Source organism: Lithobates pipiens, unplaced genomic scaffold (genome assembly GCF_037356315.1).
Source record: "Lithobates pipiens isolate NorthernLeopardFrog02 unplaced genomic scaffold, aLitPip1_a1.2 Scaffold_8, whole genome shotgun sequence".
Taxonomy (NCBI): Eukaryota; Metazoa; Chordata; class Amphibia; order Anura; family Ranidae; genus Lithobates; species Lithobates pipiens.
Window position 1 is genome coordinate 606,017,944 of NW_027507903.1, and position 27,161 is coordinate 606,045,104.

Sequence of the window (27,161 nt, forward strand, 5' to 3'; positions counted from 1 at the left end):
GAGTAGTGCCCGCATATGAAAACGGTGGGCAAACCACACATGTGAGGTATCGCCGCGATCTGTAATGCAAAACATGCAACCTGTAGAATTTTTTAAATGTCGCTTATGGAGATTTTTGAAGGTAAAAGTTTGACGCCATTCCACGAGCGGGCGCAATTTTGAAGCATGACATGTTGGGTATCAATTTACTCGGCGTAACATTATCTTTCACAATCTAAAAAAAATTGGGCTAATTTTACTGCTGTCTTATTTTTTTATTAAAAAAAGTGAATTTTTTCCAAAAAAAGTGCGCTTGTAAGATCGCTGTGCAAATACGGTGTGAAAAAAAGTATTGCTATGACCGCCATTTTATTCTCTAGGGTGTTAAAAAAAAAAAAATATATATATATATATATATATATATATATATATATATATATAATGTTTGGGGGTTCTAAGTAATTTTCTAGAAAAAAAAACTGTTTTAACCACTTCCCGACCAGCGCACGACGATGTACGTCGACAGAATGGCACGGGCCGGCATATTGGCGTACAGGTACGTCCAATATTCAATGCCGCCCTGGTCGGGACCCCCGTGAGTCCGGTCGCGGGACCCGTGGACTCGATCGCCGCGGGCATCCCCACGATCGTCTCACGGAGCGGCCGAATGGAGGAAATGCCGTGTAAACAGCATTTTTCCATTCTGCCTAGCAACTAGTGACGCTGATCTCTGCTCCATGTGATTGGAGCAGAGATCAGTGTTCACTAAATGAAAGCCCAACCCCCCCCACAGTTAGTAACACACCCCTAGAAACACTTAACCCCTACACTGCCACTCACTGGTTAACCCCTTCACTGCCAGTGTCATTTACACAGGAATCACTGCATTTATATAGCAGTGATTAATGTATAAATGACAATGGTCCCAAAAATGTGTCAAAAATGTCCGATGTGTCCGCCACAATGTCGCAGTCACAGTAAAAATCGCTGATCGCCGCCATTACTAGTAAAAAAAAAAATAATAAAAAATTATTAATAAAAATGCTATAAAACTATCCCTATTTTGTAAACGCTATAACTTTTGCGCAAACCAATCAATAATTGCTTATTGCGATTTTTTTTACCAAAAATATGTAGAAGAATACGTATCGGCCTGAACTGAGGGAAAAAAATGTTTTTTTAAATATTTTTGGGGGATATTTATTATAACAAAAAGTAAAAAATAATGCGTTTTTTTCAAAATTGTCGCTCTATTTTTGTTTATAGCGCAAAAAATAAAAACCGCAGGGGTGATCAAATACCACCAAAAGAAAGCTCTATTTGTGGGAAAAAAAGGACGTCAATTTTGTTTGGGAGCCACGTCGCACGACCGCGCAATTGTCAGTTAAAGCGACGCAGTGCCGAATCGCAAAAAGTGGTCTGGTCTTTGACCAGCAAAATGGTCCGGTCTGCAAGTGGTTAAACATGTAAACGCCAAATCTGAAAAAGAGGCCTGGTCCTTAAGTGGTTAAGTAGGCAGGACTGACGAGCAGGATATCAACAGTTGAGTAACAGTGGAGAGATAGGAGCTGGCAATTAGCCGACAGGTGAGTGGCCAGCTCTGAGAAGGAAGGGCTGTTGTGCCATATGTTCTCCATTTGATGACTCTCTTCACTGTGTTCCATGGTATATCTAATGCCTTGGAAATTTTGTACCCTTCTCCTGACTGATACGTTTTAACAATAAGATCCCTCTGATGCTTTGGAAGCTCTCTGTGGACAATGGCTTTTGCTGTAGGATAAGACTAACAAAATGTCAGGAAAGACCTACTAGAACAGCTGAACTTTATTTGTGTTTAATCAGAGGCACATTAAATGATGGCAGGTGTGTACTGACTCCTATTTAACATGAGCTTGAATGTGATTGCTTAATTCTGAACACGGCTACATCCCCAGTTATAAGAGGGTGTGCACACTTATGCAACCACATTATTTTATTTTTTTCTCATTCCCCCCCCCCCCCCCCAAAGGATCTCAGTTTGTTTTTCAATTGAGTTGTACAGTTTATAGGTCACATTAAAGGTGGAAAAAGCTCTGAAATTATTAATTTTTGTCTCATTTTTTTACATCACAGGAACCTGACATTTTAAACAGGGGTGTGTCGACTTTTTATATCCACTATAGGTAAATAGAGTGCAAATTAGGAGGTTTGGCTTTTGATTAATCAGGATCATTCTCAGTGGGGTAGTAATAAGGGAGCACTGCACCTTTTTTCTCCCTTTAGGAGTGCAGCATTTTTTTTCTTTGAAAATATCTCATAAAAGATAAACTCCCATGCCAGTAAACTGAAGGACATTGCAAGAAATGTAATCTGTCATTTTATCCTCTGGCTCTGTACAAACTTCTGGAACAGGCACTGAATGGGCACTAAGCCAGCTGCTGTTGGCAAGGAAGACATAATACATTTTTATAAATCTGTATGTTCGATGTGTGCAGTGCCAAAGAATAAATGACTGGAGATGAAGTAATCAATATTTAATTTACTATATATATTAAAATAATAAATTAAAGCAGGGCAGAACAAAAACTGTTTTGTAAATGAGTCAAATTTAAATACACATTTTACTTGGAGTTTTTTGTAATCAGCACAATATCATTTAGAACAACTTCAGCAAAACGAAGCAAAGAAATTCCAAATAAACGTGAGCCCATCAGATCCTCCCTTACATTAGTGTCACCATCCGAGCCCCCCTACATCAGAGTCCCCATCAGATCCTCCCTTACATCAGAGCCACCTTAAATCTGATCCTCCCCCCATCAGATGCTCCTTTACATCACAGCCCCCATCAAAGCCACCCTTACATTGGAGTCCCCCTTACATCACAGTTCCTCCTTAGATGAGAGTCCCCATCAGAGGACCATAAAAAAAAAAAATCTTGGTTGGATTTGGTCCATGGGCCATAGTTTGGAGGCCCCTGAACTAAACCCTAAGTCCTGGTAATTTCCGCAAACTACACTGCCCTCTATGTCGTCCTCCAATCCAGAGTTCTCTGGGCAGTCTGAGGAGTCCTGTAATGCTCACAGTGCTCTGGACAGTGGTCTGAGGAGGGCTGTAATACACACTGTGCTCTGGATGGTCTGAGGAGGGCTGTAATACACACCGTGCTCTGGATGGTCTGAGGAGGGCTGTAACCCACACAGTGATCTGCATGGTCTGTGGAGGCCTGTAATGCACACAGTGCTCTGGACAGTTGGGAGGCCTGTAATGCACAGTGCGGTCTGAGGTGGCCTGTAATGTACACAGTGCTCTAGACAGTCTGTGGAGGCCTGTAATGCACACAGTGCTCTAGACAGTCTGTGGAGGCCTGTATTGCACACAGTGCTCTGGACAGTCTGTGAAGGCCTGTATTGCACACAGTGCTCTGGACAGTCGGTGGAGGCTTGTAAAGCTGCACAGTGCTCTGGATGGTCTGAGGAGGCCTGTAATGCACACAGTGCTCTGGGCAGTCTGAGGAAACCTGTAATAGACACAGTACCCTGGACAGTTGGGAGGCCTGTAATACACATAGTGCACTGGATGGTCTGAGGTGGCCTGCAATGTACACAGTGCTCTGGACAGTCTGTGAAGGCCTGTATTGCACACGGTGCTCTGGACAGTCGGTGGAGGCTTGTAAAGCTGCACAGTGCTCTGAAGAGTGGTCTAAGGAGGCCTGTAATGCACACAGTGCTCTGGATGGTCTGAGGAGGCCTGTAATGCACACAGTGCTCTGGGCAGTCTGTGGAGGCCTGTATTGCACACAGTGCTCTGGACAGTCTGTGAAGGCCTGTATTGCACACAGTGCTCTGGACAGTCGGTGGAGGCTTGTAAAGCTGCACAGTGCTCTGGATGGTCTGAGGAGGCCTGTAATGTACACAGTGCTCTAGACAGTCTGTGGAGGCCTGTAATGCACACAGTGCTCTAGACAGTCTGTGGAGGCCTGTATTGCACACAGTGCTCTGGACAGTCTGTGAAGGCCTGTATTGCACACAGTGCTCTGGACAGTCGGTGGAGGCTTGTAAAGCTGCACAGTGCTCTGGATGGTCTGAGGAGGCCTGTAATGCACACAGTGCTCTGGGCAGTCTGAGGAAACCTGTAATAGACACAGTACCCTGGACAGTTGGGAGGCCTGTAATACACATAGTGCACTGGATGGTCTGAGGTGGCCTGCAATGTACACAGTGCTCTGGACAGTCTGTGAAGGCCTGTATTGCACACGGTGCTCTGGACAGTCGGTGGAGGCTTGTAAAGCTGCACAGTGCTCTGAAGAGTGGTCTAAGGAGGCCTGTAATGCACACAGTGCTCTGGATGGTCTGAGGAGGCCTGTAATGCACACAGTGCTCTGGGCAGTCTGAGGAAACCTGTAATAGACACAGTACCCTGGACAGTTGGGAGGCCTGTAATACACATAGTGCACTGGATGGTCTGAGGTGGCCTGCAATGTACACAGTGCTCTGGACAGTCTGAGGAGGCCTGTAATGCACACAGTGCTCTGAACTGTCTGAGGAGGCCTGTAATGCACACAGTGCTCTGAACTGTCTGAGGAGGCCTGTAATGCACACAGTGCTCTGAACTGTCTGAGGAGGCCTGTAATGCACACAGTGCTCTGAACTGTCTGAGGAGGCCTGTAATGCACACAGTGCTCTGCACAGTCTGAGGAGGCCTGTAATGTATACAGTGCTCTGGATGATCAGGAGGAATGTAATGCTAAACAGTGCTAAGCATGCCACACCACTAAGCACGCTATGATAGCTACCTTGCTTGCTGGGAGGGGAAGCACTCGCAGGTTTTACAAGCAGAACACCAAAGAAAACCTGAAGTTCACATGGGTAAACGTCCATTCCTCCCATTTTCTTTTCATTTTCATTCATTGACAAAAACTGGAATGGATTTTCGTCATTGTTTTTATCAATTGATGAAAATGTGGGGTCATTTTTGTTTCGTTTTCATCACTGTAAATATGCCGCTGACAAAAATGATGACAAATGTTTTCATCAATGAAATTAACACTGTTCCCCAGAGCCATTTATCTCACTTCCTGTGAGCCTAGGCTGTCATGGACCCACCATCATGGGTTGTGTCATCATGTCGAAAAATGCTGCTTGGATTGGCACTCAGGGGGTTTTAGATTGGCACCAAAGTGAAGTTGGGTTTTTAATATCAAAGTATAAAGGTTATGATTTTTAAGATTGGTAGCACCCAAACAAGAGGACACCAGTGGGTCATCAGCCATGAAAGATGTCGGTGAGAAAAACTGCCTACTGTGAGCGGAGACGATTCACCTTTTTATGAGAAACTGTACCTTGAATCATGTCTGAAAAAGGAAGAATCTCGAGCAACGTTCATTCAGAAAAAACAAGACAGCAGGGAGGGAGAACCCTTATGGTGTAGAATAATTTGATCATTGACACCCGCCAGAGGGGTGACACCTCTTCTGCCATTTACAATCCTCGGTGCCGCTGTCATTCTCTCAGGCAGGAGTCTTCTGCGGGAGGCAGGACGGCTCAGGATAGAGGGAGGGGCTGCTCGAGTTAACAGCTGATGATTGGTTGTTTGGATGCAGGATGGTCATAGCAACTAATATCCAGCTTGCAGCTCCTACCCTCTGTGTCTCCTACCCTCAGGACTGTCTATGTAAGGTAAGACAGGACAAGGAGCAATGAGAGGGTGATGTGGGGGGGGGCTGATAAAGCAATTGGCTGCCGGGGGGGGGGGGGGGCTGGGAAACCTGACAGTAGTATATGGGTGGTGGGGGGACCCTGAGGACAGGATTAGGGAGCTGCAGACAGTAATGGGGCATTGGGGGGAGCTGAGCACAGTAATGGGGGGCAGGGGGGGGCTGAGGACACTAAAGCGGGTGCTGAGGGGGGTGAGCTGAGGACAGTAATGGGGTGCTGAGGATAGTAATGGGGCACTGGGGGGCTGAAGACAGAAATGGGGGGCAGGAAGTGGGAGATGAGGACAGTAATGGGGAGCAGAGGACAGTAATAGGGCACCTGGGGGGGGGTTGCAGAGGACAGTAATGGGGAGGGGGAGCTGAGGACAGTAATGGGGTGCTGAGGATAGTAATGGGGCACCTGGGGGGGTTGCAGAGGACAGTAATGGGGAGGGGGAGCTGAGGACAATAATGGGGTGCTGTGAGGAGGGAGCTGAGGACAATAGTGGGTCCCGTGGGGGGGGGGGTAAGGACAGTAATGGGGTATGTGAGGAGGGGTGGGGCTAAGGACAGTAATGGGACACTGTGAGGGGGGATGTTAAGGACAGTAATGGAGGACCGAGGACAGTAATAGGGTCGCTGAGGACATTATTGGGGGGTGGAGAGTAATAGGGGCCAGTGAGGATATTAATGGGGGGGGGGGGATTGTAAACAGTAATAGGGGACTGAGGACATTATGAGGGGGTAAGGACAATAATAGGGTACTGAGGGCAATGATTGGGTCACCAAGGACAATAATGGGGGGAGAGCCTCACCGATGTGCTATCTTGCTCAATGCCCTACTGGGGGGGTGACGCCAATCACAGTGACATCACTGAATTTGATTAAAGGAATATTCAGATACTGTAGATTCCAACAACTGACTCACAGTAGGTCAGTGTTGCGAATTACCATAGGAGAATGCTATATGTAAATGTATTAACGAAGTGCAATTTTCCAATAGTCATATCATAATACAGCATTTATAAAAAATAATCTACTAGCAAAAAACTATTAAATCTAATCCAAATTGTTCATGTGATATTTATAATCGTATGTTTATGTTCATAGATTCATTCAATAAAAAAAGATGCCAAAATCATTTCAGCTCCTTGGTGCATTTATATTTAATTAAAATCTTTTAACTACGTACGTTTATCCCTTCAGCATCTTCTGTATGCTCTCACCTTAAAATGTTCACCTAATATTAGGTCTCATGTACCTACCCCTTGAAGTGGGGTCTCCTTTACCACGGTTGTTCTGCCTTTCTCCTCTTCGCTAATGTTCTCAACCCATCTCCATCCTTCACAATCCCACAACATATGTATAAGATTCTCTCAAAAAATAAGACATATAGGTCTCTCTCTGTATGGGTAACAATATTTTTATTAAACTTTTAAATATAATCAACTAATACTGGTGCACATCAGTGTCCAGGCATGTATTATGAATAACCTCCAACAAAATGGCCGCCCACACACTTCTGGGTTAGCAGCATGACATTGCCAGCTCCGCCCAACGCGTCGCGTCATCAAATCACATGACTTCATCATAATTGAATTATGCTTCTGTGGAGAATATGAATGTCTCCATGTAAATTCTTAGGTGCCCAATCCTTGGTCCTATCTTGAGGTTGTTTGAATAGTCTAAGGTTTTACTAACTTTCAGCAATCCTAGATCCTACAGGCACCTCTGCATATAATACCACTCAGGATTTTTTTTTTGAAACTCAACCAACGTACTTAGACTGCAGTCTTATGTTCTCTAGTTCAGTGTTTCTCAACTCCAGTCCTCAAGGCGCCCCAACATGTCATGTTTTCAGGATTTCCCTCAGATGAAATGGCTGTAGTAATTACTAAGGCAGGGAAACTGATCAAATCACATGTGCAAAATAATGGAAATCCTGAAAACATGACCTGTTGGGGCGCCTTGAGGACTGGAGTTGAGAAACACTGCTCTAGTTTGGCATAACATTACGGGCATGGAACAAACTAACCTCTCAATTCTGAACTCCCAATGCAAAATTCTTCACTCACACCAATTCGTAATTCTGAAAAACAAACAGAAATGAGGCGTGTTGTTTTCAAATCTTCATCACAAACTGAATGTGTAGTATTTTACGAGTCAAATGGTTTATTATTTCTTTTCTCTGGTTCCTACCTGTGCCAAAAATGAACAGCAACAGGGACTACTTTACCATTTTGTTTGTAAGATGATGTTCATTTTGACGCCTCTCCACTTGGTTCACAGTGGTGTAGTGGTTAGCACCTTTGCCTAGCAGTAAGAAGGGTCACTGGCTCGAATCCCAACCACAACACCTGCCTGGAGTTTGCATGTTCTCCCTGTGCCTGCGTGGGTTTCCTCCGGGTACTCCGGTTTCCTCCCACAAACCAAAGACATGCAGGTAGGTTAATTGGCTTCTGTCCAAAATTGGCCCTAGTATATGAATGGGGACCTTGGATTGTGGGCTCCATGAGGGTAGGGACCGATGTGAGTGTGCAATGTACAGGGATAGGGGCAATTGTAGACACTCAGGTTGAACTGGATGGACTGGTGTCTTTATTCAACCTTACTAACTATGAAACTATTACAGCAGCAACTGCTTTCATTGCCATGGACCTGGCGCAAGATGAGGTCAGTATGCAGAAGAATGCATTAAAGTGGAACGTCACTCTCCCAATCAAAATTGATTATTTTTAATCCCCATGCTGCTGGCATTAGTAAACCGATAGGAAGTTATATTGTATGAAGTTGTTTCAATTGTTTTTCATTTATATTTTTCGTCAGTTACTTCCTGGTTTCTTGCCTAGGCAAATGATGTCATACATCCCAGGAGTCTTCAGGAGGGTTTTATCTCAGCTGTGCACACTCTCCTGCATGCATGCTTGAGCTAAGGGCAGATGGATTCCAGGAAGTAAATGCTACGTGAATCATTTGCCCTTACTCAAGATGGCCGCAGCCAGAAATGCTAGGGGGGTGTTTTTCAAAGTGATTTCTCAACAAAATAAAGCATGGAGACATGGATAGGAGAATTTGCTTTGCACATTTAAAAGGAGCTCCAGGCTCCTTCAGAGAGAAAATAACTACAAATAATGTAGCTGCTGACTTTTAATATTAAGACACTCGCCTGTCCAGGGATTCAGCGGTGTCCTCAAACGAGCCGATTTTTCAATGAGCTCTCGGGTGCTGCCGCTGCCATCTCGGATAAGGGAAACTGACTGTGAAGCCTTGCAGCTTCACAGCCGGTTCCCTACTGCGCATGCACGAAGCGTACTGTGCTTTGTGAATGGCCTGAAGGGGGGGGGGGCTACTTCTGGATGAGTTTTCCGTGGCAAGGTCAGCCGGATGTGGGAGCGGGTACCTATCAAAACCAGGTATCCGGGGAGAGAAATGAGCAGAGCTTCCCCTTTTGGGTGGAGATCCGTTTTTAAAATAAAGTAGATAGTGTTTTTCGGTTTGTGGTTCAGTGAAGATCTGCTTTAAAGCATAAATAAAGGCATTTTTTTTTGTTTTTGTTTTGGGTAGAGTAGAGAGGATTTAGAACACCTGCCGATTTTATTGCTTTCTGTGCTTTTCCGTGTCCCCGTTAGCGAGATTCACCCTCTCTATTTGTTCTGCTTATCATTATCATTGAGGGAAAGTAAGAGAAAATCCCAAATGTTGGATTGTCCTTGAATTTGAGCGGTGATATCTGAATGATGTCTGCAGCTACAGGAATCGTTCAGATATCGTCTTTTAGAGCCTGGGATTCCCTTCACCATAAGAAATCATAGCGGCTGTTCAGCCGATTGATCGTTCTTATAGGCGACGGGAGGAGACGCCCCCCACTGCCCTTCGGTGCTTCTACCGACTCACCCCTGCGATCAGTGAGCCAGAGAAGGAATCTGCTGGCTCCGGATGTTGATCATAGAGATTACCGGGGGGGCCAGATGGTCCACGGAGTCTCTACGATCATTCGGGAGGCCGGGTGCAATGTTATGTGTTGAAGTCACGCCCGGCCTCTGCATTTGAAAAAATGTTGCCGCATTTTTTATTATTTCAGGCTTCCCAGCCTAGAGCTGAGATCTGGGGACTTATAGACCCCAGATCTCACTGTAAAGAGGACCTGTCATGCACTATTCCTATTACAAGGGATGTGATTAAAAAAAAAAAAAGTGTGTGTGTGTGTGTTGTAATGTTCGGGGGACCAGGTAGACCGCAGGACACAGGATTTTCATACAACAAAGGGTTTATTAACTTAAATAGCTTTACAGCAGCCAAAAACAAAAGGAAAAAGATTTGTAGTCTCACCGACTTGCAAAGTCCAGAACAGCTGTCCTTATCAGAAACAGAGCTTGGTCTTGATGGCAGGTAGCTTCTCCTACCAGGAGCCTTCCAAACAGGACACTGCTGTCCACTTCATTTGCTGCAACCCAAAACAAACGCCAAACACCATCCACCATGTGTTCTCCACTCCTCCACACACTCTACAACTTCCTGTCTTGCCTTTTAAAGACACTTCCTCTAACAGGTGGGTTAATCAATTTTCATTCCCTAAAGAGAGCACAACCCAAACAGAGGGGAAATATAGCGTCCTTCCAGGACCCAGCCACGGCGTCCATTACATATCCCCCCCCTGTGCCCCAACGCCAAGGAGGTGGAGGCAACAGTGGAGCTCAAACAATGGACTCGGGAGAGGGCATCTGCGTTTTGATGCAGTCTCCCGGGCCTATGCTCCACTACAAACTTAAATTCCTGGAGTGCCAGGAACCACCGGGTAACCCTGGCATTAGTCCCTTTTCCCTGTCTCAGCCATGTTAAAGGGGCATGGTCAGAAATCAACCTAAACTTCCTCCCCAAAAGGTAATATCTGAGGGATTCCAGAGCCCACTTAATGGCCAGACACTCTCGTTCAATTATGGCATAGTTTTTCTCCGCTGGTGTTAACTTCCTGCTGAGGAAGACTATCGGGTGTTCCTCGCCATGAATAACCTGTGACAACACCGCTCCCAATCCTACATCGGAAGCATCAGTCTGGACAATAAATTCTTTTGAAAAATTGGGTGCTACAAGGACAGGGTGTTGGCACAGCGCCGACTTGAGCTCCAAAAAAGCCTTCTCAGCGTCTGCATTCCACTCCACCATGACCGATTTCCGACCCTTAGTCAGATCGGTCAACGGAGCCGCCAACGTGGCAAAGTTGGGTACAAACCTCCTGTAGTATCCCACCATGCCCAGGAATGCACGTACCTGCTTTTTTGTGAGGGGGCGGGGCCAATTCTGTATAGCCTCTATCTTGTTGACCTGAGGTTTCACTACCCCTCTACCCACGATATAACCCAGGTATTTCACCTCCTCCATTCCCAAAGCACATTTTTCAGGGTTTATTGTAAACCCCTCCTTCCAAAGAGAGTCCAGCACTGCCTGCACTTTGGGCAAATGTGATTCCCAGTCTTTGCTAAAAATGACTATATCGTCCAAGTATACTGAGGCATACTTCCGGTGAGGTCGTAAAATCCTATCCATTGCTCTCTGGAAAGTGGCTGGAGCAGTTTGCAATCCAAAAGGCATCCTTTTGTACTGAAAACTCCCCTCTGGGGTAGAAAAAGCAGTTTTCTCTCTAGCAGCCTTAGTCAACGGTATTTGCCAATACCCCTTGGTAAGGTCTAACGTAGTGATATACCTGGCTGGACCTAGTCTCTCGATAAGCTCATCTACCCGGGGCATAGGGTAGGCATCAAACCGGGAAACTTCATTAAGTTTCCGGAAATCATTGCAGAATCGCAGAGTCCCGTTGGGCTTCGGTACCAACACAATCGGGCTCGACCACTCACTCTGCGATTCCTCAATAATCCCTAGGTCTAACATCTTTTTTACTTCCTCTGAAACGGCCTTCCTTTGAGCCTCTGGGATGCGGTAGGGCCGGACAAAAACTTTGACTCCTGGTTCTGTGACAATATCATGCTCTACGACACTAGTGAGCCCGGGCAAGTCTGAAAATTTTTCTTTATTTCTCTGCAAGAACTCCTTTGCCTGCTGACTTTGGGTTTTAGACAGGGTATTTGCTATTTGGACACTCTCCACCCCAACCCGAGGCTCAAGTTTTGTACTAGCCAGGGAGGTCGCTGGTTCCCTGTCTGTCCAGGGCTTTAACAAGTTTACATGATATATCTGGAAGGGTTTCCTCTTGCCTGGTTGGTGGACTCTATAATTTACCTCTCCCATTTTTTCCACAACCTCGAAAGGGCCTTGCCATCTGGCCAAGAATTTACTTTCCACAGTGGGAATCAACACTGCTACTCGATCCCCCACTTGAAAGTTCCTAATTTTGGCTGCCCTATTATAGACCTGTCGTTGAGCCTCCTGAGCTTTTTGTAAGTGTTCCTTAACTAGCGGCATCACAGTTCGGATCCTCTCCTGCATTTGAGAGACATATTCAAGAACACTTTTATGCTGGATTGGTTCACTTTCCCATTCTTCTTTAACAAAGTCCAGTAGTCCGCGAGGTCTCCGCCCATATACCAATTCAAAGGGCGAAAACCCAGTGGAGGCCTGGGGCACTTCTCGGATAGCGAACAGGAGAGCTGGTAACAAGCAGTCCCAGTCTTTCCCATCCCTTTGTACCACTCTCTTGAGCATAGACTTAAGGGTCTTATTAAAACGTTCTACCAATCCATCTGTTTGGGGATGGTAGACCGATGTGCGCAGCTGTTTAATCCGGAACAGTTTGCATACATCAGCCATAACCTTCGACATAAATGGGGTGCCCTGGTCTGTGAGTATTTCCTTGGGAAAACCTGTCCGTGTAAACAACTGGAATAACTCCCGTGCAATAGCCTTAGAGGAGGTATTCCGCAGGGGTAGCGCCTCAGGATATCGAGTGGCATAGTCAAGGATCACTAGTATGTAAGAATGACCTCGAGCCGACTTTACCAAGGGACCCACTATATCCATGGCTATCCTCTCGAATGGGACCTCAATTATGGGTAGAGGGACCAACGGGCTCCGGAAATGGGTCGCCGGAGCGGTCAACTGACAGGTGGGACAAGAGGTACAGTATCTCCTTACCTCTGCTTTCAAGCCTGGCCAGTAAAACCGGTCGGCGATCCGTGCCTCCGTCTTTTCAACTCCCAGGTGTCCCCCTAACACATCATCATGGGCCAGGTCCAGGACCTTGCGTCTATATTGTTGGGGTACCAATAATTGTTCTACCACATTTTCTCTCACTTTAGTAACCCGATAAAGCAATTCATTACGTATTGAAAAATGTGGCCACCGCTCATTAGCACCTGGCTCTTGGGGCTCCCCATTTATTACTACAACCTGTTCCCGTGCCCTGGCCAAAGTGGGGTCCTGCATCTGGGCAGTACCAAATGCCCCCTGGGGAACACCCAAATCTGGCAAGTCAGGGGTAGAGGCCATTTCCTCATCGTCTTCCCCCAGCATTACCTGAAGCGGGGAAGGTTCCCCCCCCCTCAGTGTTCAGGTAGGTCTGAGAACCCCACATATTGACATCTTTAACAGTATCAGCACTATTTTCATCATTATTAACCAAAGTCTTGGCGTTTTTATCAACTGGGTCCATATTATGAACATGTGGCATCTCAGGGTTATTACCCTCTACAACAGGAACAGAGGGACTAGTTTCTTCCCAGTCTCTGGACCTTTCAGATAGTTCTCCTTGTCTCCAAAGTTTTGCAAATAATGGACAGTCTCGTCCTATGATAACGTCATGTACCAAGTTCTTTACCACCCCCACCTCTTGAGTACCAGTGCCACATGCTGTGGAGATGGACACCGAGATGAGAGGGTACTCTCTAGTGTCCCCATGAATGCACACAACCCGCAAAATTTTGCTTACCGGACCGATCTTCCCAATTACTCTAGGGTGAACCAGGGTTACCATGCTTCCAGAGTCCAGCAAGGCCCATGCAGGGTGGTGGTTCACTTGGACTTCACACTCAAAATTCCTCTCTCCAAGGTCAAGATGTGTTGTACACGATTTATGGGCATAAAAAGACCCCCTCCGAAGAACCCCGCATTCCATGGGTTCTTCCTGCAATGGGCAGTGGGCCTGGGTATGGCCCCAGGCATGACATCGCCAACATTGTACATCCCCTCCTCTCCGATCAGGAACAGGTCGCTGAGGGGGTAACGGGTGTGACTCTTGGCCTTCCGGGGTGTTGGTTCCAGGGCTCCTGGGGACATCCGTTCGAAGGGCGGCAGTTGGTCGGAAGGGCCGTGGCCGACTGGGCCCTTGACGCTTGGTGGGGCCAAGCAGATCCTCCACCACCGTATATCGTTCCACCATCTCAACAAGGCCGTTCGCGGTTTTGGGGTCTCCATGACTGACCCACCGTTGAAGGTCATCTGGCAGTGACCTTAAGTACCGGTCCAGCACGATCCGCTCCACAATTTGGGGGCCAGACAACACTTCGGGCTGCAGCCATTTTTTTACTAGTTGCACCAGGTCATGCATTTGAGATCGCGGTGGCCGGTTTGAATGATACTTCCATTGGTGCACTCGTTGGGCCCGAACGGCCGTAGTCACCCCCAACCGAGCCAGTATTTCTGCCTTTAGTTTTTGATAATTTTTAGCATCTTCTGGTGGTAGGTCAAAATAGGCTTTTTGAGAATCTCCGGTGAGGAAGGGAGCAATTAAGCCGGCCCACTGGTCCTGGGGCCACCCTTCTCTCTCTGCCGTCCTCTCAAATGTTGCCAGAAACGCCTCTACGTCATCACTCGGGGACAACTTCTGCAAGAAATGGCTTGCCCTTATGGTCACCTGGTTGCCAGGGGCAACGGCCACTTGTTCACGGACCTGAGAAAGCTGCTGCACTGCTTCTTTTAAGGCCGCCATCTGATCCTGCATAACCCCTTGTTGGGTCGCTTGCTGGGCTGCTAACTGGGCCACCAACAGGCGAGTATTTTCTTGCTGCAAAGCCAGTGCCTCGTTGTGCCGCGTTGCTAAGCGCTGATTAGCTTCCTCATGGCGGGTCTGCGCTTGTATATTTGCCAAGGACAGCTGTTTAATTAGCTCCTCCATGGTTTCAGCTTTCCGCAGTTGTGCAGCTTTAACCCAGGACATAAATTCACTGTACTGTCCCTTTAAATGTCAGTTCAAATTCACAAAAAAATAAAAATAAATAGCAAGAAAAAAATGCCTGTTACTTTGTCCTGCCCGCATTCTCCACCACTTGTAATGTTCGGGGGACCAGGTAGACCGCAGGACACAGGCTTTTCATACAACAAAGGGTTTATTAACTTAAATAGCTTTACAGCAGCCAAAAACAAAAGGAAAAAGATTTGTAGTCTCACCGACTTGCAAAGTCCAGAACAGCTGTCCTTATCAGAAACAGAGCTTGGTCTTGATGGCAGGTAGCTTCTCCTACCAGGAGCCTTCCAAACAGGACACTGCTGTCCACTTCATTTGCTGCAACCCAAAACAAACGCCAAACACCATCCACCATGTGTTCTCCACTCCTCCACACACTCTACAACTTCCTGTCTTGCCTTTTAAAGACACTTCCTCTAACAGGTGGGTTAATCAATTTTCATTCCCTAAAGAGAGCACAACCCAAACAGAGGGGAAATATAGCGTCCTTCCAGGACCCAGCCACGGCGTCCATTACAGTGTATATATATATATATATATATATTGTGGCAGCAGGCAGGTAAAGTCACCTGGTTGTATCCAGGATGGGAAATATGTGTGCCCTAGATTCAGGCTTTATGCAGACCTTTACAATTAGAGGGGAAGAGTTAATGAGCCCAGCTGAAGTAAGTGGGCTCATTAAGACCTCTACAAAAAACCCCAGCATGCTTAGGGAGATGCTCCATCCTGGAACCAGTTTTGTGTTGTATAGACTGGGGAGTGTGACACCTGTTCTGTGCGGTGAGTTAACGCCTGTGTGGCAAACCTCTACAACAGGGACAGGGACTGGTGCAGCACAAGGCTGCACTCAGTTGTTAGACAGGGAATCTAAGTGTGTAGTTAGAGGTCGAGCTGACCAGGATTTATTTTCATGTTTTATTTTTGTTTGGCTGTTATATGTATCACTGCATGTAGCATAAATAAACCGCTTCTTTTGTTTTTTTGCACCTACAACGCTGTCTGCTGTGCCTGATTTTGTGTTGTGAACCCATCCAGGGGGTCACACACACCCGCTGCCAGGACTTCTGGGACTGATCGGAGTGATTCTGTTTGGTCACATCCTGGAACGTGACCACTTTGACCCAGCAGAATCACTCTGAGCTATGCCAGAAGCCCTAAGGAAAGACAGGGAGCTTTCAAATCCCAGGGACTGCTGCACGGGCAGTGACAGCTCATGACCTACGGGGGTAAGTGCAGCAGGGACTAAGGGTGGAGAGGGTGGAGAGGGTGTAGGGTGTTAGTTCACCTTTTCATTTTTTTGTGAAAGGGTGAGCTTATACTTTGAGGCTGGTTTTACACCATTGTGAATTGAATAGCAGGAGATTTTGACCGTCTCTTTATCGAGCCGGTTCACATATCTCCGCAGCAGGTCCAGTTGTGGTGCATCTTTTGGTCCATTTCAGGTCCGAATTCAGCCCAAAATTTGTGCTGAGATCGGACCTGGAACGGCAAACCAGGATGCACCGGACCCCTGCTGTGAGGCGGATGTGCGGGGATGGTATGAATCCAGCCTAAAGCAAAACTGTACTTTATCCAATCAAGGCAAAGCAACATGCTTGCTTTAATCCCCTTCCCCATCTGCATAAAATGTACCATTCTTTTCCCCATCCCCAGTACAGTTCAGGCATTCAAATAAATACCCAGTACTTTCAGGTATTGAGGATCATGTGATTCCCTCCATGTGACAGTGTTGGACCAATCAACAAGCACCAATGCTGTCACAGGGGAAGAGTCCAAAATCATGTGTAAGCTTTGAATTTAGTGAACCATAGCTTAAACGGCGCAGTTTCCTCTGCTCCAAAAAGCTGAACTCAGGCAAGTGGCAGAGTGGGGGGGGGGGGGGGGGAGGAGGTGAGTTTGCTGCAGGGGAGGGGAGGGGAGGGGGGATTACAGTGAACTTGTTAGTTTGCTTTCCATTCACTAGACAGATGGTAAAGTCTACTAACCTGGGCAGTTTGGGTAGAAACTTTTCAGTCGCAGTTCACCCTGAAGGTCGGCTTTCAACAGAGTACCCTGTAAAAGAAAGAGTTAAATTAGTCTAATCAGCTTGCCTTTAATGCTAAGGAAAGCTGGACAGCTGTGATTCTTGTATTAGAACAGTAATGGCGAACCCTGGCACCCCAAATGTTTTGGAACTACATTTCCCATAATGCTCAACTACACTGCAGAGTGGATGAGCATCATGGGAAATGAAGTTCCAAAACATCTGGGGTGCCAGGGTTCACCATCACTGTATTAGAAGGATTGGGTATAGCAGGCTGTGTAAAGAATACTCACATTTGTGCCGATGGCCACGGTCATGCGTTCAATGACATCCAAGAAGATCTCATTCTGATCACTCTAGTATAGAGGAAAAAAGAGGGCTTTGGTTTAATCAAACCTTTCCTTCCTTACTCAGACACCTACAGCTGTGTGAAAAGAATGCCAAACTGATGAGGGCTCTGGCACAACAGCCAGACACAAGCTAGAAGAATAAAGCGGCTCCAACCCAACATCAGACTCTCTTTGATCCAGCCAAGCATACATATCATGATGGGGTTTCACCCGGTGCAATGTCCAAGTGCATCAAGTCAACAGTATCCATGTCCATGTCATGACTTACACAAGGGGATTGAGACCTTTCCTCCCACCCCATGTGACAGCGCTGGGTGCCTGAGTGGCCAATTGATATTTATAATTGATAAGCATTGGTACTCAGGGCCGTCTTTAATATTAATTGGACCCTGGGCAAAAATTTTCTTAGGGCCCCCCTCCGCCCATGCAATTTCGCTCTCCACCTTCTCTGAGACATACAATAAATAGCAGCTAGACTTAAAATCAGTTTACCGTATGAGATCAGGCAGCGATTGTGATTGGTAGCCAGAGGTTACAGCATATCATTACTGCTTACTGACTGGTTGCTAAAGGTTACAGCACTCCTTAACCACTTCAGCCCCGGAACAATTAACAGCCTAAGGACCAGAGGTCTTTTTACAATTTCACACTGCACTGCTTTAACTGGTAATTGCGCGGTCATGCAATGTTGTAGCCAAACGAAATTTGCGTCCTTTTCTTCCCACAAATAGAGCATTCTTTTGGTGGTATTTGATTGCCTCTGCGATTTTTATTTTTTGCGATATAAATGGAAAAAGACCGAAAATTTTGAGAAAAAAAGATATTTTCTACTTTTTGTTATAAGAAAAATCGAATAAACTAAATTTTAGTCATACATTTAGGGCAAAATGTATTCAGCCACATGTCTTTAGTAAAAAAAAAATGTCAATAAGTGTATATTTTTTGGTTTGCGCAAAAGTTATAGCGTCTACAAACTAGAGTACATTTTCTGGAATTTACACAGCTTTTAATTTATGACTGCCTATCTCATTTCTTGAGGTGCTAAAATGGCAGGGCAGTACAAACCCCCCCCCCAAATGACCCCATTTTGGAAAGTAGACACCCCAAGGAAATTTCTGAGAGGCATGTTGAGCCCATTGAATATTTTTTTTTTGTCCCAAGTGATTGAATAATGACACAAAAAAAAAAAAAGTTTACAAAAAGTTGTCACTAAATTATATATTGCTCACACATGCCATAGTTATATGTGGAATTGCACCCCAAAATATATTCTGCTGCTTCTCCTGAGTATGGGGATACCACATATGTGGGACTTTTTGGGAGTCTAGCCGTGTACGGTACCCCGAAATCCAATCACTGCCTTCAGGGTTTCTAAGGGTGCAAATTTTTGATTTCACTCCTCACTACCTATCAGTTTCGAAGGCCATAAAATGCCAAAATAACACAAAACCCCCCAAATGACCCAATTTTGGAAAGTAGACACCCCAAGCTATTTACTGAGAGGCACGTTGAGTCCATGAAATATTTTATATTTTGCCACAAGTTGCAGGAATATTACAATTTTTTATTTTTTTTGCACAAAGTTGTCACTAAATGATATATTGCTCACACATGCTATGGGCATAAGTGAAATTACACCCCAAAATAAATTCTGCTGCTTCTCCCGAGTACGGGGATACCACATGTGGGGGACTTTTTGGGAGCCTAGCCACGCACGGGACCCCGAAAACCAAGCACTGCCTTCCGGATTTAAATATAAAACGCTACCAAAAAAAACTGTTAACGATCGCAGGGATCAGGCCTGACTCTGCGATCGCTGCAGTTATGTGTTTAGTGTTTTGTAAGTGACAGTGATCGATCGATACTGCACTTTGGTGGGCTGGGCGGAGGGGCAAAACGCAGGTGCTAACAGGTATCTGGGCTGATCCCGCTAACAATGCGTTTTTTTGGAACCCTGAACTGCTGGGGACGCTAGTATAGATCTGATCAGATCAGATATTGATCTGTTCAGATTCTATACCACTACGGGAGGTTTATGCTTTGCACGTAGGTGTTAGCGGTACTGGCACTAACCTAGCGCTGCCTGGGGCGACGCAGACCCTGACCCTAAAACCTAATTGATATCACCCGCCGGGTGATCAGGGGGTTAAACCTTTATTGGGTAATAAATGGTGGGTGCCCTGATGCTATAAAAAGCAAACTAACCAGAGTCACCCGTAACACTTATACGGTGATCACTGGTGAAAGGGTTAACTAGGGGCAATCAGGGGGTTCCAATTTTTATTAGGTAGTATATGGGGGTCCCTGGCGCTATATAAAAACCTGACGGGGAACCTAAATAACTAACTGGCTAACCAGCGTCACCAGTGACACTTATACTGTGATCGCTGGTGAAAGGGTTAACTAGGGGCAACCAGGGGGTTAAAACCATTATTGGGTAGTATATGGGGGTACCTAGCGCTATAAAAACCTGGCGGTGAACCTAAAAAAATAACTAGCTACCTAGCGACACTAGCGACACTAATGCGGCGATCAGAAAAATGATCGCTTAGTGACACTGGCAAAAGGGGGTGAAAGGGTTAACTAGGGGCAATCAGGGGGTTAAAACCGTTATTGGGTAGTATATCAGGGTACCTAGCGCTATAAAAACCTGGCGGTGAACCTAAAAAAATAACTAGCTACCTAGCGACACTAGCGACACTAATGCAGCGATCAGAAAAATGATTGCTTAGTGACACTGGCAAAAGGGGGTGAAAGGATTAATTAGGGGCAATCAGGGGGTTAAAACCATTATTGGGTAGTATATCGGGGTACCCAGCGCTATAAAAACCTGGCGGTGAACCTAAAAAAATAACTAGCTACCTAGCGACACATGCAGCGATCAGAAAAATGATCGCTTAGTGACACTGGCAAAAGGGGGTGAAAGGGTTAACTAGGGGCAATCAGGGGGTTAAAACCGTTATTGGGTAGTATATCAGGGTACCTAGCGCTATAAAAACCTGGCGGTGAACCTAAAAAAATAACTAGCTACCTAGCGACACTAGCGACACTAATGCAGCGATCAGAAAAATGATTGCTTAGTGACACTGGCAAAAGGGGGTGAAAGGATTAATTAGGGGCAATCAGGGGGTTAAAACCATTATTGGGTAGTATATCGGGGTACCTAGCGCTATAAAAACCTGGCTGTGAACCTAAAAAAATAACTAGCTACCTAGCGACACTAATGCAGCGATCAGAAAAATGATCGCTTAGTGACACTGGCAAAAGGGGGTGAAAGGGTTAACTCTAAGGGCAATCAGGGGGTTAAATCTTTATTGGGGGGTGGTAGGGGGCTACCCTGGACCTAACACTAACTGTCCTGACAATTTTTACTTTTACAACTGACACTGAATGCAGTGATCAGTAAATAAATGATCACTGCAATCAGTGACACTGTGACTGGGGGGGGAGGGGGATTGATCGGGGGGGTGATGGGGGGGGAGGGGTTGTGTGCCTGTGTGTTATTTAGTGTCAGTGTAGTTTTGGTGCAGACTTACTGTGTCTTCTCCTCGTAGTCCGGTCAATAAGACCGCCCCGAGGAGAATGACATCACTTCCTCCCTGCCTGTGTATACAATACACAGTGGGAGGAAGCTTCTCATTCGCCAGGAGCGATCGAGAGGGGATGGCCAGAAACCAACGGCCATCCCCTCATCCCGGATCGCTCCTGAAGCGAACCAGACCGCCGCATCCAGCGGGAGGGGGTCCGATCGGACCCCCCACCCGCTGGAAGGCAAGCACGTACATGTACGTGCTTGTGCCTGTACATGCCATTGTAATGACGTACATTGGCATGCGGCGGTCCTTAAGTGGTTAAGGCTCACTGATTAGTTGCTAGAGGTTACAGCACATTTCTGCTTGTTGATTGGCTGCTAGAGATTGCTGTACAGTAATACTGCTCACTGGTTGCTATAGGTTACTGCACATCTTCTCCTCACTGCAGGAGGGCAGGATATACCTATGAATGCTACCTTTATTTACATATCAATGAAGTTGGCCTCAGCTATTTACATATGCATGTCACCCCCATTTACATATGAATGCTAGTATTTACATGTAAACACAGGGTCTGCATGTGAGTCATCTGTACACAACAATAGGGCAGAGCTGGGCAGCATTAGTAGCAGCACAGGACTAAAACTTCAAGGGACAAGGGAATGTAAACTGGGATAGTTGGCAAGTATGAGGCAGCTGCTTTGGGCCCCACAACAGTGACAGGGCCCAGGGCAGCTGCCCCTTTTGCCCTGCCTTAAAGACGGCCCTGTTGGTACTGCTACATGGAAGGAATGGGAGTAAAATGAATGGAATGTCACTGCTTCTTGGGGGGGGGGGGGGACCATAGCAGCTGAGGAGTGAATGTTATCCACTTGACCTCAGGAAGATTTACCCCCCCCCCCCCTCCTGACCAGGCCATGCATTACGGCACTACATTACCTTAACTGACATTTTCACGGTCATGCAACACTGTGCCCAAATAAATGTATTCCCCCCCACAAATAGAGCTTTCTTTTGGTGGTATTTGATCATCTCTGCAGTTTTTATTGTTTGCGCTATAAACAAAAAAAGACTGCCAATTTTGAAACAAAAAAAACAATATTTTTTACTTTCTGCTATAAAACGCATCCAATAAAATTTTTTTTATAAAAATATCAAATTTCCTCATCAATTTAGGCCAATATGTATTCTGCTACATATTTTTGGTAAAAAAAAATCCCAATAAGCCTATATTGATTGGTTTGTTTATAGCGTCTACAAACTATGGGATATATATGGTTTTTTTTTAATTACCGTATTTATCGGTGTATAACACGCGCTGGTTTATAACACGCACCCCAATTTAAGAGGGAAGTTTCAGGGAAAAAAACGTTTGTGTGTGCCCATCAGCAGCCTGTTCTGCGCCCATCTGCCCCCTCAATGCAGCTCACCATATCTCTGATGAAATCACTGAGCCGTCATCTGTTTCCTCGCTCTCAGTCACCAATCACATACACAGTCCCGCCTCCGCCATTGTCATTGGACCAGCTCCCTTGATAGACAGAACACTGGTCCAATGACGGTGGTGGAGGTGGGACTGTGTGTCGGAGAGCCGAGTGAAGAGGAGGTGATGGCTCAGTGATTTATGGTGGCACTCGTCCCCCTCCTTCCCCTCCGAGGTACTCTGCCAGCGTTTAACACGCACCAGCGATTTTCCCCCTATTTTCAGGGGAAAATAATGTGCGTTATACACCAATAAATACAGTAAATATTTTTTTACTAGTAATGGCAGCAATCAATAACTTATAGCGGGACTGCAATATTGCGCCGGACAGTCTGACACTATCCTTTTGAGGACCAGTGACAGCAATACAGTGATCAATGCTAAAAATATCCATATATGTCACTGTACTAATGACATTGCCTGGGAAGGGGTTAAACATCTAGGGCGATCAAAGGATTAATGGTGTTCCTAGTCAGTGTTTTAGGGTACTGTGGGAGATGCTTTTACTAGGGGAAGACACGGATGCATGTCCCTGCTTTGCACGAACACAGAAATGCATGCCTTCCCTCCTGCAGAACGGCAATCTGCCTTGTTTACATAGACAGATCGTTGTTCTGCTTCTGTGCTGGATGATTGGTGGGTGCTGGCAGACATCGAGACCACAGTACCCGCAGATCAGCTCCCACTATGCACAATCAAAACAGGAGTGGGCCATCGGTGGCACGAATGCGCACCCCCTACACGGAAGTTGTGGATCACATACTAGGTACGTGATCCAAGGCAGCAGTGACACCTTGGCGCCATATATGTAAGTTATACGGTCAGCAAGTGGTTATGTAAACTACTTTGAAGGAGATATTAAAGTGAACCTGTTACATACTCCTGCATGGGCAAAACACGTGTTCACTTTAACCTCAGCCTCTCCACCAAACCTAGCCCTTTAACTTCAACATAAGCCCTAAGCTTTACCTTTTGCCACACCTGAACACCTAACTCTCATGTGATATTATACCAATAAAAATCACTATGTGACTATACGACATCGCTGATAATACTGAAAATTTCTTGCACCAAAACAAATCTGCAGCATGGCATACCAACTCTGAAAATGTTGGTTCTGAAGTAGAATGTGCCAAATTATTGCTGCTGAAACATTCACAGCGAAATGTAGAACCTCATGTTTTGGAACTTTCTCTTACTTGTAACCTGACTATAATTTAAACCTGAATTCCAGATCTAAATATCCTACACATTGGTCCAGCTTGACTGTTTTAAGCAGGGATCCTCAAACTACAGCCCTCCAGTTGTTGCGAAACTACACATCCCACGAGGCCTTGTAAAACTCTGACATTCACAGACATGACCAGGCATGATGGGAATTGTAGTTTCTGAACAACTGGAGGGCCATAGTTTGAAGACCCATGATTTTAAGTATGCATGCCATACCTGGCAGATCCCTCCCCCCCCCCCCCCCGAAGCTGGTGATCCCTGTAGTAGGCACTGCTATTACAGTAGTCTCCACTAGCTTCTGGGTCCTGTGCCGAGCGGCTGCCTTGCTGCTTATTGAACACAGGAGGTTGGCTGCTTGGCAAAGGTGCCATTCAAAGAGTGTTTTACATTTTTTTCAATGAATGTAAAGCATTCTCTTATTGGACGAGGCGGAGATCATGATATCACTGCCAATGCTTCTCCACCTCATCCAATTAGAGACCACTTTGCATTGATTCAGAAAATTCAATGTTCTATGAACAGCGCCCAGGCCGAGGCATGGGACTCAGAAGCTAGTTCAGATGGCTGGAGTAGCGGTGCCTACTACAGAGATTTCTACCTTCAAGGGGAATCGTTCTGGTATGGATATTTTTTCATAGTGATATTGGTCCATCTTGGACCAATGTAAGTATGCATATACCATACCTGGATGATTCCCCTGGAAGCTGGAAATCACTGTAGTAGGCACCGCTACTCCAGCCATCTCAACTAACTTCTGGTTCCCATGTCTCAGCATGGGCGTTTTTCCTGTAAGCTAATGCAATTTTTACGTTACTGCCATTGATGCAAGGAAGAGCCAGGTCCAGATTCATCTGTATGTGATTGCTCCACTAAGTTTTGGTACTAGAGCCACAAAGCCAGTTTTGGCACTTAGCCACAAAGCCAGCCAAAGGGCAAGATGCAGGACAATTTACAATGAACCTCATTTCACATTTATTGTTTCTACAGAAACTCCCCAAACTACAAGGTCCATTACCATGCTCTAGGCTAGTGGTCTCCAAACTGTGGCCTGGGGACAAGATGTGGCCCTTTGCTTGCCTTTATCTGCCCCTTGAGGAATAATTCATGGCACTGACACCAATGAAGGGGCAGAATTCCTCCCGCTGACACCAACAACGGGGCACTATTACTTCCACTGACACCAACGATGGGGCACTATTCCTTCCACCGACACCAAAGCTGGGGCACTATTCCTTCCATCGACACCAACGCTGGGGCACTATTCCTTCCACCGACACCAACGCTGGGGCACTATTCCTTCCACTTACACCAACACTGAGGCACTATTCCTTCCACCGACACCAATGCTGGGGCACTATTCCTTCCACGACACCAACGCTGGGGCACTATTCCTTCCACCGACACCAACGCTGGGGCACTATTACTTCCACCGACACCAACGCTGGGGCACTATTCCTTCCACCGACACCAACGCTGGGACACTATTCCTTCCACCGACACCAACGCTGGGGCACTATTACTTCCACCGACACCAACGCTGGGGCACTATTACTTCCACCGACACCAACGCTGGGGCACTATTCCTTCCACCGACACCAACGCTGGGACACTATTCCTTCCACCGACACCAATGCTGGGACACTATTCCTTCCACCGACACCAACGCTGGGGCACTATTACTTCCACCGACACCAACGCTGGGGCACTATTACTTCCACCGACACCAACACTGGGACACTATTCCTTCCACTGACACCAACGCCGGGCACTATTTCTTCCACCGACACCAACGCTGGGGCACTATTCTCCCCCTAATACAAAAGATGGGCCATTGTTTGCTCCCACTGGCCAAAGTCGCCCCCTTAAAGTATGAAGGATAGTAAACTTGCCCTTTGTTTAGAAAGTATGGAGACCCCTGCTCTAGGCTCAGCAGGTTGGATCAGTCTTTCTAAACTTTTTTAATACAGAGGAACCCTGGTTCAGAAAGGTTGGGTTAAGCCCCATACACACTTTCAGATTATCTGCTGAGTTTTTCCTTCAGATTTACCAAAACCATGTAGTAGAAGGGCCTGCCTGATTGCATACACATTGAAACTCCTAAGGTTTGTCCTCATATTATATGGTTTTGGTAAATCTGAAGGAGAAACTCAGCAGATAATCTGATAGTGTGTATGGGGCTTTAGATAAACCAAACTCACCAGCTGATGTCGTGAGGAGAGGACAGGCCGACTGGAAGCTGAACTTGGAGCCACCTTGCTTTGTTGAGTCTCGGCTCCAAACTGAGGGTCATCAAGTAGGGGAGAAGAACAAGAGAAGATGGGTGAAAAAAAAGTCCTTGAGAAGCCATTGTGCAGTGAAAAGTGAGTGAATACCGCAGCTTCTTACCAGCCCCACACTGCTCAGATCCAGCAGGTTAAATGGTTTAATGACAACAGGATCACACTGGATGAAATTCTTCAGCATGTCTGTTGAGGTCGTCTGGATGTAGCCATAATCCTGTGTGGAGAAAGTACAATCAACCTAAAAAGTATACGCATCTAATGTGACTCCTATGAGGTATGATTTAAGGTAGGCAGGCCTAGGTATAAGGTAATGATCTAAAGTTAACCTGTGCTGTGCATGCAGGGAGATGCATTAGGTTTACTTTAATGCCAGCCCCCACAGTGCTTTATTCTTATCTTCCCTTTTGCTCCTCCATTGCTCCCTTTGGCCACCAGGGGCAGAAAGCAATACTAGGCACATCCAGGTATGGGGTGCATGTGACTGTCCCCCCTTCCTCCAACATAATATGGCTGGTGATTGGAAACTGGCCACCTCCCATCACATGGAGTGAAAAGAGTGCTCTTAGCACTTGCATAGGCTCCAATTGGAAACGACTTGGGACATACACAGAGCTTCTCTGCACTCCCACTGGCAAATGATGGACCGGGAAGCAAGTATAAGCTGCTTCAAGAGGACCTGAGGTGCTCCATTTGCAAATGACTCTCGACAACAGCCGTTTGACTTCTGACACAGCCTGTCGCTTTGTCCTTTATAGGTAAACCACAGGTCCACGTAACAGAATTTAAAGCACAAAGTAAAAGGCTGTGCCAGGAGTCAAAGGCTGGAGCTCAGAGTCAACATTTGCAAATGGAGCACCCAAGTCCTCCTGGGTAGCAATGGAGGACAAGGGAAGGTATGTTGCTCAGTGACATGCTGTCTTCCACAGAAAACTCCATACAGCCAAGGGCTGAGACATCTCAGGACCTAGGGCAGGGGTCTCCAAACCTTCTCAGCGGGGGGCCAATTTACTGTCCCTCAAGCTTTAGGGGGGCTGGACTGTGGCTAGTGAGTATAGAAAATACCCCAGCATTAGTGCCCCATCATTGGTTTTAATTGGAGTAATAGTCCCCCATTAATGTTGCCAGCAGTGCAAATGGTGCCCCATCATTGGTGGAATAGTGCCCCAAGGGCCAGATAAAGACAAGCAAACTGCCACATCTGGCCCCGGGCCGCAGTTAGGAGACCCCTGACCTAGAGTAAAAAAAATTATTATTCTGAGATTTGGATGTATCCGAATTACAGTAGTAACGAATCTAAACAAATCTGAAATAATGAAACAAAATTTATACAGGAATTTGAATCCAGTTAGAAAATTAAATCAAATTTAAAAACAAGACTAGAATAAAAGAGAATTAAAAAAAATAATGAATAGAAAAGAATGGAATAGTCAATAAAAGAATAGAATAGAAAATAATAGAATAGAAAATAATAGAACCG

At 46.1% G+C, this 27,161-nt stretch overlaps 1 protein-coding gene across 1 annotated transcript in view; it reads right to left on the reverse strand.

Moving 5' to 3' along the window:
- AP4M1 (adaptor related protein complex 4 subunit mu 1) overlaps positions 1–27,161 on the reverse strand; it is a 77,143-nt gene that overhangs the window by 33,516 nt on the left and 16,466 nt on the right. The window contains exons 6-10 of the mRNA XM_077470586.1: positions 25,788–25,898; positions 25,601–25,681; positions 17,100–17,162; positions 16,769–16,835; positions 7,686–7,739 (exon numbers count right to left, since the gene is read on the reverse strand). Coding sequence (XP_077326712.1) covers positions 7,686–7,739; positions 16,769–16,835; positions 17,100–17,162; positions 25,601–25,681; positions 25,788–25,898 — 376 coding nt within the window. The remainder of the gene's footprint in view (positions 1–7,685; positions 7,740–16,768; positions 16,836–17,099; positions 17,163–25,600; positions 25,682–25,787; positions 25,899–27,161) is intronic.